The 10,286-nt window shown below is 39.5% G+C and overlaps 1 protein-coding gene across 3 annotated transcripts in view; it reads right to left on the bottom strand.

Annotated features, from left to right (window-relative positions):
- Positions 1-2,542: 2,542 nt before the first annotated feature.
- Positions 2,543-10,286, bottom strand: part of B3GALT1 (beta-1,3-galactosyltransferase 1) — a 329,525-nt gene continuing 321,781 nt past the window's right edge. For all 3 annotated transcript variants that reach the window (XM_073305743.1, XM_073305744.1, XM_073305742.1), the window contains one exon: positions 2,543-5,820. In XM_073305743.1, coding sequence (XP_073161844.1) covers positions 4,610-5,590 — 981 coding nt within the window. In that variant the 5' untranslated portion in view covers positions 5,591-5,820 and the 3' untranslated portion in view covers positions 2,543-4,609. The remainder of the gene's footprint in view (positions 5,821-10,286) is intronic.

The raw sequence follows: 10,286 nt of genomic DNA, 5'->3' as shown, positions 1-10,286 counted from the left end.
ACTTTGAAAGAATTCATTTTTACAGACACTTACAGTAGGTAAAACAATACATACAATTTTGACAAATAAATACAGCCATTCACATATAATGATACACCTAAAGTTCAGTTGCTATCAACACGCTTTTCTAATTAATTACTTCCTTCATTTATAAATTGCCCTTGCCATCTATGTTTTAAAAAAATCCCCATAAAGAATCAATATCTGCACTGAATCTAAATATTAGGAAAGATGGAAAATGAATCTTGAGTACTCACTGAAGTATTCCCAAGTCATCTGACAGGCAATGCTACAGTGAAAAATTCCTCCAAAAGAGACATTTTCCCTCCCGCCCACCCCAGCTTCTTGGTACATGTGCTTTCTTCAGCTACAATTCAATCAAAACCAACTATGACTGTATTCATATTTTGATTAAAGTGATTTAAAAATCCAGCACTCTTAAATTGTCATTTGCTCTGTTCTTAACAAAACAAAATGACCTTTAACACAAATATTTGTTTTGATTGAAGGACGCCCAATGCAAACATTGCTTGTTGCTATTTAACCTTATTCAGTCCAACACAAATACTTTTGGATTAGAGGGACAGTGTGTCCGTTTTAGGACCATACATATCCCTCCTTTCCAGATGTGGCTTGCATATTCTATTTTTTGAGCAATGAGAAAATACTAAATCCATATCATGGTAGTAAAGAGCTAGTGAAGTACATTATCAGAAAATTAATAAAAATAGAAAATTAGTTCATGTTTTATTTCACCTGACATAAAAAAGTCTCGTATATTCAAAAATTAGGGCACACATGCTTAAGGCTTTTGAAGCACTGACCAAACATAATGCCTAACCCAGCTGCATGCATAACAGAATGTTCCATTGCAAGCAGACTCTACACATATATACAGCTGAATACAGAAGAAAATGCCTTCAAAACATATGTACGAGTTCCAGGATGAATATTTACATTTCTGTCAAAAAACTATTTATTTATAAACACCAGGAAATAGTATTTTCAAGATGTACTTGCTAATTGTTAATACAATTTTAGGCTGTCTGAGGCAGTTTGCTTATAAAGGAGGAGATTCAAGGCCCTCCAAGCTCAAGCCCTGCAATGATGGGAACAGGAGCTCTGTGACCCTCATGGGCTACAGAGGGATGGTCTCGCTGCTGAGTGTGAATGGCTGGAGGTAAGGTCTCAGGATTTATAAGTTTTTGGATCCAGGGCCCAATATCCCTGCACAATGTGCGGAGATACAGCAGAGGCTATTCCAGCTTATTGGTTGGAACAGTTACAGTAAGTGTCCATGGAGAGACTGCATTGCAGTCTGTGGTTTACCCATGAGCTGGGGTGAATTCCATCTTTCACCCTCCATTTAGTTACCTGCACATAGTTGGGCTTGTGTGTGAAAAGATGAAATTCACTCTGTGTGCGTGTATCAAATGCATATGTGCAAACAGCTGAACTTTGTTTTCTTAGAGTTCTGAGTTTAGCAGGAAGCAAGAACAGCTTTATCAAGGACTAGGTCAGCTGAGAAGGATATATCTTGATTTTTTTGTAGCAAATTCAATGTTCATAGCCGACATTTCTGGATTTTTTCTAAGGATACACATGCTACTGTAGTAAAAAATTAGCAGCAACTATTGGGCTAACTACTGTATAGCTTCACTTCTAACTCTGAAGTAAAGTTCCATACCTATTGTTTTCACTCACTGCACTATATAGTGTGGTTTAAAAGCCAAATCCTCCTCACCTGATTTATACAAGTAGTTCCATTGAAATCAGTAATACTGCTATGTGAATACGGTTAGCAGGATTTGTCACTAGAATGTAAGCTCCTTGGTGGAGGAGTGTTCGTATACTTGTTTATAAAGTGCTATGTACACCTATGGCATGATATTAACAACAGATAATATTAAAGGCAAAATTACTTCAGAGATTTCACATAAACAATGAATCAGTTATTTTATACTGCTTCCCCATGGATATCCTGAATGATATATGGACTTACTATCCTTCTGTTTACACAACACTGGACACCAGTGTTGGCTGAATAATCTATAGCTATAACTTTTATGATGAATTTTGCCTCTTTCAGTTTGCAAACTGTGAACATGCAGCAATATTCTTGAATTCTTTTTGCTGAAATTATTTTCTGAATAATTAATTTCAGCAAATAATTCTTGGATTGGATTGTGAATATATTTGGCTGAAATTTTTCAGACAAAACTCTTCATGCAATGATGGCCTTTTTCAAAAATGATTTTCTTTCGTGAAAAAATGTCAGTTGTCAAATTTGTTTTTATGAAACATGCTGTGCCGCTTTAATTTTTTAAGAAAATATGTCAAATGTGTTGTCAAAATGGTTATAGAAATGTTCACTTTCTTAAAATAACTTTTCAGAACATGAAAATTTTAGATAACCATTTTGAAAAATGATAAATATTTTACAAAAAATGAGTAACAGTTTCATTCTGAGCACATCAAAACAAAAACAAGATCAACATTTTGAATTTTTTTACAAAATTATTTTTGGATTTTTTTGACCATCTCCAACTGTAAATATTTAATATTTGAAATTTTAGTTGTTTTGATTGGACATTTAGGTCACCTGGATGAATGAGGATATCTGTTAATATCAGATTTTGAGTGAGAATAGTCATGTTTACTAGGTGAAAATTCAATTTCCATGAATACTCTAGAATATTTGTTTAGATCTGTTTGTTCCAGTGAACATCCTGCAAGAATATTATCAGAAAGCACACTTGTGTGAAGGCAGTGAAAGCACATTTCTTTAATGATTCAAATAGAAAATATTTTTCAGTAATCTCCCTCCACTAGTATACATAAAGGTTGGAGAGATGTGCTTCTGACATCTATTGTCTTCTCATTATATGCACAGGCCTGAGACAGGAGTAGAGAAGAGCAAGCATGAGGAAGCAGGTTATACTGTAGAAAGAGGCCACGGAAGGAAAGGGAATCCTAAAGGGGAACGGCATTTGTACCTAGAGGGGAAAATTTAAATTAAGAAGACACATGTTATGTAGTCTGAAGACCAAATTCTGCCCTGGGATCTGTGTGTGCTCAGCTCCCAGGCCCTGATTCAGGAAAGCACTTAAGAATGTATTTAACATTTAAGAATGTTCTTGAGCCTCTCTGACTTCAATCCCATACTTAAAGTTAAGCGTGTGCTTAAGGGCTGTCCTGAGTTGAGATGCTTTCCTGAATTGGGCCTCAGTGACTTCTTGGATTAATAATGACTTCACTGGGAGCTCCACATGTGAAACAAAGACTAGAATTTGGCTTATGTACATGTTGGTTCTAAATATTCTTGATTTTGCTGTGAGGATCTATTCTCCCCTTGAGAGATCCACATAATTGCTATTATACTTTCCTTCTGTTGCCCAAAAGTATTTTTAGTGTGGTCCAAATTCTCCTCTGCTACACTGGTATAAATCTTGAGTAATTACATTTTCTGCAATGGGTGCACTGTGGTAAAAAGCAGAATTTAGCTCTAAGAAAGCAAAATGCTTTAAGTACAATATGATGTGTTTAATTTTAATGATATACTGAGTGATGTGGAGACTGTAAACGTGCTTCTAATCAGTAAGACAGTAGGAAAGGATTATTTTATTGATATTTTTCATTATTCAATAAAATTACATATTTGCTCTGGCAGACACTATAATTTATGAAAATTCTATTGGTGATAATACTGTCTATTCCAATAATACTGTACCACAATAGTATTGCTGTTAGTGCATATATATCTCTACACGTCCGAAGGAGATATGCTGCACTTGCTTTAAAAAGAAAATGTTGAAGTATATTAAGTACCTTTATCCCAAATACACATTTTATTTTATTTTTATTTTTTGTTGCAGACATTTTCTTTGTCTTGTATTTCACACACAAATTATATTTCATTGTAAGATTATATTAGATAGGCCTCTTTTAGTTAGGGGGAGTTATGTGGTTTTATTAAATAAATAACTTTCAGGCAGGTAGCGTTGTTTCTTAGACCTACACTATTTTCATTTTCAATGTTATATTCACACTTGTTTAAATTCTGCCTTTCTGCCAGCAATAAACTGCTTTTTAAACTGCACACACTGTATAGTAAAATGTACATGCCAATATAGGTGTATAAATCAGTGCAAAGATAGCACTCAAGCTGTAAATGCACACACTGAGTATATTTTTTTATATTTGTGTGTATATTTATGAATAGAACCCTAAAAAGAGACACTTATAGCTTGTGAGGATGAGATAAAGATGTTAACATGATTCTTCATTTTTTAGGGCCAGACTCTCACCTCAGATGCATGGGCATGAATTGTTATGCAGCTCTGGTTAACTACTACTGTTCTTATACATACAGGTGCAAGAGCTGATTTTTTTAAATGTTGTGATAGGGAGCAATGATTCTGAGATTTGACTCTGGCCCCTTTAAGTTTTGTAATGTCTTTATGAATAGAGTCTGAAGGGTGCAAACCAGGAGTCAAGAGAAGAATGCAAAAGCAGTTATTAAAACCCTCCTCAAAGTTAATTTGCCTATAAATTATCCGATTCCTTTCTGCCAAAATTAAAAAAAAAAGTATTTACATCTGTAAAAATCTTAACATCTGAGATGCTTCTTGCTTGACATGTCGTTCCAAATTCTGTGCATTTCTTCTGGAGTTATCTGATGCACTGTGATCACTCTGCGATATCTACACAAGCTATAGGCCATCTTCCAGTGATTGAAGCCACTGTTTTGGAAAGGGTGAATGCCAAGCTTCCGAAGACAGAGTCCCACATACACATCTTCAAGATGAAGAAGTCTGGTATGGAGGGAGGTTTTGTAAATCAGTTCTGCTACATCAGCTGAAAAAATGTAGCCAGTGCCTGAACAGAACGGTGGATAATTGCTATCAGGATACAAATCTCTGGGCATGTACCATTTACTGCGGACATCCCTTATTGGTCCTCCATTGATGACATAACCAGTAAAGTACCTTCTCCTTGGCTTGGTGTTGGGTTTGAGCAGTTTATAAATAAGGTTATCCATATTTACAAAAATATCACTGTCTGTCTTCATAACATACTTTGCTTTTGAACAAAATGTAGCCACCCACCTCATACCCATTAACGTTTTAAGAGTAAGGTTATGATAAGAGTCAATGAAGTCCTCCACAATAATGTCATGGAAAATTTGACTTTCTTGCTCTACCATCTGATTTAATACAGGATCTGCATTCTTCCCAAGAAGGAAGAGAGTGGCTATTTTAATGCCTTTAAAGTTGTTTTCATCTCCCCACGTCTCGCGAATCGCTTGTCTTGCATCAAATTCTTTGTGAGTCGTGCTGATCAAAATGACTAGGAAAGGGATGCTCTTCTCACACTTATTAGGCTCATTTATAAGGAAATCAAATGAATGTGGATTTATAGGTCGAGTTCTTATATTACCAAAGGAGACATTTTTCCTGGCTATTGATATGGTATTGAAGTGTCTGTGGCCAGTGTAGGAAGAAGTAGGACGAGTTATACTTAAATACCAAAGAGCACTTGCCCAACAAACTACTGTCAGAACATATAAACATGAGACCTTGGAAGCCATTGTTTCTGTAGCTCTTCTATTCAGTATAGTGAATAAATAGCCTTCTTACCATTAGCACCTCTGTGTCCCGCAAAGGCAGCATATTATTAACAAACCTTAAAGTTCGATATAGAAAAATAACTGTGTAATTGTTCATGGATCTCAGTTGGAGGATATTAACCCTGAAGATACTTTGTCTTTTCTTTCTTTGTATAGCAGCAGCTTCTATTTCTTGGAATTTTCATTTATTTCTGAAAAATATGAGAAAAAGATTTCCATTGCTGTGTCATATATTCTTGAGGACAATTATTATGATACAAGATTTATCATTCTCCTGAACTTTATTTCATGAAGTCCTTTGATACAACACACTATACTGGAATATATCCCTACTGGAAGAATGTGTTTATGATATATACAGGCTAATAATTCATCTTATATTACATCCAATTGAAAAAGCTGTTACTATATTTTAGGTCATCAGTAAAATTTAAAAGGGATGTAGCTGGGAATTCATTTCCTTCTTTTGGATTTCCACAATCTAGCATAATATTTTAAGATAAATTATAAAGCATTTTACGTTAAAATATAAGATAAAATGTAAATGAAATATTAAAATATAAATAATAAATTAATATTTGCTTAGTCTTCTTTAATAGGCACACAAATCTTGTAGAACAGAGTTAGTGGATATGAGTATGGATATGGATATCTACAAACCCAGTTTTAATACAAATTGTACTAATATGTGCCCTGGCAACCATTAAATTAAGCAGGTTTGGACTAGAATCCTGTTCCTAAGCACAATAACCATAATAGGGAAGAATATGCTGTCATAAAACAACCCATAATAAATTCACGTAAAGATCTGAATACAACTATAGTAGAGACAATGGTAGAAAGATGTGATTATAGCACTTTTCTAAACAAATAGTACAGTAGCTTTCTGCAGCATTGCTCTAGCTAACACTGTCTCATCTACAGTAAATATTGCCCCAGTGTGTGCTTATGGTGATTGTATTTTCAAAACAATAAACTAAGACACTATTGTGGTAAAATATTTTTGAAAGATTGCAAAATACCCATTCAAAAGTACACTTTTTAAAAACACAAGTGCTGGTTTTGCTACTGTTTGTTACTGACTCAACAGACACGTGCATATTTATTGGAGGGGAGAACTTGTCCTGCAACATGGGCTATTCTACAATTGCAGGTGCATGTACACTACAGACACTACACACGTAGCTACATGCCACAGGGAGGCAGGCTGTGTCCATGCTTGACACTGCGATGTGTAGCTACATGCCACAGGGAAAGACTCCCGGCAGTGGAGATCTGCAGAAGCCTTTCCCTGCTGCTGCAGCCTTTCTTTGCCCTGTGTAGCTACACATAAGTGTAAACACAGCCTGCCTGCCTGTGGCGTGTAGCTACTTGTGAACTGTCTCCCCACTGCTGGAGCCTTTCACTGCAGTGGGAAAAAACTCAGGCAGTGAGGAGACAGTGGGACACTAAACTGAAGGAACAGCTTTTGCATGCAGAGAGCTGTGTTTGATATATACCTTAGGGCAGGGGTTCTCAACCTTTTTTTCTTTCTGAGGCCTCCTGCAACATGCTAGAACAACTCCAGGGCCCGGCAGGGGTCGGCAGTTGGGGTTGGGGAGCAAGGGCTGACAGGGCGCTGGCCAGCCCTGCATGGCAGGGTCCAGGGAGGGAGCACCACCTCCACCCCCTGACTCACCTCAGCAAGCCACCAAGGGCTCTGCTGGGCCAGAGCCATCCGGGCAGCTCTGACTGGCTGCATAAGCAGTCCAAGGGGGCTGGGAGCTGAGAAGCAGCCACAACCCCGGAGGGCACCAGCAGCAGACAGGGGAATTCCATGGCCACCCACTCCATGGCACCGCCAGCCAGAGGAGTAGCTGTCCCACACTGCCTGGCTCCGGCTCTCTGCCTAGGACCTGGCCAGAGGGCAGGGCCTGAGGGGGGGTGGGGAAGAGGAGGAGCGTGAGGGGTGGACCTGCCCCATTCTGGATAAGGCACTGCAGTTTGGGGGGCAACACCCTTGTGCTCCCTCAAATTTGCCCATGGGCTCAAGGTTTCTGCCCGCATCATGGTTTCAGCCCCACTCCGCTCCTGGCAGCAGTGTGGGGGAGCTCAGGGTTTCAGGCGTGCGTGTTCTCGGCTGCAGCTGGCAGAGGGAAGGGGAGAGCTAAGGGCTTCAGCCCTGTGCTGCTCCCGGCTTCAGACCCATGGGGTTGGGGGGCACGCCGGGGCTTGGGGCTGAAGCTCTGTACTGCTCCACGCTTCAGCCCCATGGGGGTGGGTGCCAGGGCTCAGGGCTTCAGCAGCAGGGCCCCACTGACCCCTTGAAAGGGCTCGCGGACCCCGGTTGAGAACCGCTGGCCTAGGGCTCAGGCTTGTAGGGCACACTATACTACTCTGCTCAGCTAAGCAGTGCTTCATCGTCTACACTGCTATTTAAGCTCTTCCTAACTGGATGTGCAGTGACTGTACTCTATACAACATCATAAATGTAGATGTAGCCTCAGTGTTCTGAATGAATGTATCACAGAACACTGAATATGTGCTGTTAACATTCATTTTGAGCAAAAGAACAGCTTTAATAGTCAGGACCGGCTCTCGGCACCAGCAAAGCAAGCACGCGTTTGGGGCGGCACAATTCCAGGGGTGGCAAATTCCAGGGGTGGCAAATTTTTTGCTTGGGCAGCAAAAAACCTAGAGCTCATAGTGTCTGTGCTCATTTTGGGTGCCCAGAAAGAAGGTTCCAGTAAAACTGGTCTCATGTACTACTGAATTCAAAATTTTGCCCTCTGATGCACAGGTGCAGTTGTGTTTTGAAGTAAACTGAGGCTGTGTGCATATTAGTTATGTGGCAAATCCCCCCCCACCCCCGCTGGACTTTCCTAAAGGAAGCCAATCGATACAGCAAAAATAAAGAGGAAAAATGTCACTCTAACCCTATCTCCAGATTACCAGGAAATTTCTTTTAACCAGGAAGTGGAAACAAAGGCTGTATTGCCATGCCCTACAGCATTATTACCACAGACTAAACATGGGTAAATGAAAGGTTAACAGAAGCCTGAGAGAACAATTAGCCCACCTGCTTACACCTGGAAGCTGTGTGAGACTCAATTTCTTATCAAACCCAGCTGGGGAGGAGGTAAAGGAAGGAGCTCAGAGCAGGAGGAGACACCTAGGAGAAGAGGGGCCCAGAAATAGGGACAAGGCCTCTGGGAGGTAGCCCTTTGGGTTGGTGGTCTGGAAGAGGAACAAGGAGCTGGGGAGAACTTGAGAGACTGAAAGCACAAGCCCGGGGGGGGGCGGTGGCATGGAGGAGCAGTGGCCTACGTTGCTTGTTTTATTTGGAGGGTGGGGAGTTGAGTTCTGCTGAGAGATGCTGGGTAGAAGCCCAGAAATCCCTGACTCTGGGAAGAGTGAGATTGAAGAGGAGTCCAGGAGGGCTGGAAGATTTCAAATTGATGACTAGTACTGTGAAGGACACAGTTTATTTGGGACACTGATACACCAGAAGGGGTGAGGCTGTACATAACTTGGCTCTAGGGCTGAGTCACTAAAGAACCAGTCCACCAAGGACCCCAATCGTCACTGGAAGGAGGGGACTGAAGGGACGGTCCTGTAATGCTCCATCCAGTAGTGAACGGGTATGCTGATTGGTGAGTTCTCTCTTCTACACAGATGTTTTTTATAATCCAAGATCATTTATTTGCTCAAATTATGGAGTTAAGGAAGGAGTGGCAGGCTCAAATTGAATTTACTTTAAGCCCAACTTCTAGTATTTTAGTATTAGAATTTGCCTTTTCCATTACTGATATCTTGTTTTTCATACTAAAACTTTTGTACTGTGCAAGGGAAATAAAAATGGTAACATACTGAGAAAACATTAACAGTGTTATTGTACTGGCTAGAGTATAATGTATCACTGGAGATGCCATCCCTCTTCACAAGTGGTCAGCCTGTATGTTCAAGCCTGTTCCAAAGCCCATTGATTTTAATGGGCTTTAGAGCACACGGGCGAACATTCTGAGTAGTCACATTGTGCAGCATAGCAGCAATCCTGACTCCATGAGGAGCTATGGATTTGTCACAGTATTCAGAGTCTTCCCTTTGTAATCAATAAGCTAAGTATACAGGAGCAATCCTTTTAAAATATGGCCTCTGTGCATATGAAGCTATGCACCACAGGCATTTGGGCATGCAATTTTTTTTGAGCACCACCACAGGTGAACGCAGTTAGAATTTACATGCATGAATCCCACAACGGCATTAGTGAGACTTAGCCCCTCCACTCTCATTAGTTTGTTAAATTCAATAGAATTGTGGGAGCCTGAACAAAACTGAAAAAATAAATCCCTAATCCAGCAAGATTTCTCAGAACTTTTAACCAGATCTGGCTGAATTGGGATCAATAGGCAACAACTATATTTATTTATTTATTTATTTTTAAAAAGAAGCTTGTATTAACTGCCATTTTGAGACCAACATACAATTCAAATTAGGATACATGATACTGTGTTGTGATATGAAGATTTTATAAGTATGAGTATGGGATGCCATGAGTGAGCTATATAGTTCAGTGTAGCTCAGGTGTGCAATCATGATATATAAAATATTTATATTGCACCATACCAGCCGGTATTCTGCATATGTTACATAAAGTGGTTTAGGAAATTTTATAGTA

The sequence above is a fragment of the Lepidochelys kempii genome, chromosome 11 (genome assembly GCF_965140265.1).
Source record: "Lepidochelys kempii isolate rLepKem1 chromosome 11, rLepKem1.hap2, whole genome shotgun sequence".
In the NCBI taxonomy this organism is placed as follows: Eukaryota; Metazoa; Chordata; order Testudines; family Cheloniidae; genus Lepidochelys; species Lepidochelys kempii.
The sequence above is the reverse complement of the archived record's forward strand: the minus strand, read 5'-3'. Positions and strand labels throughout refer to the sequence as shown.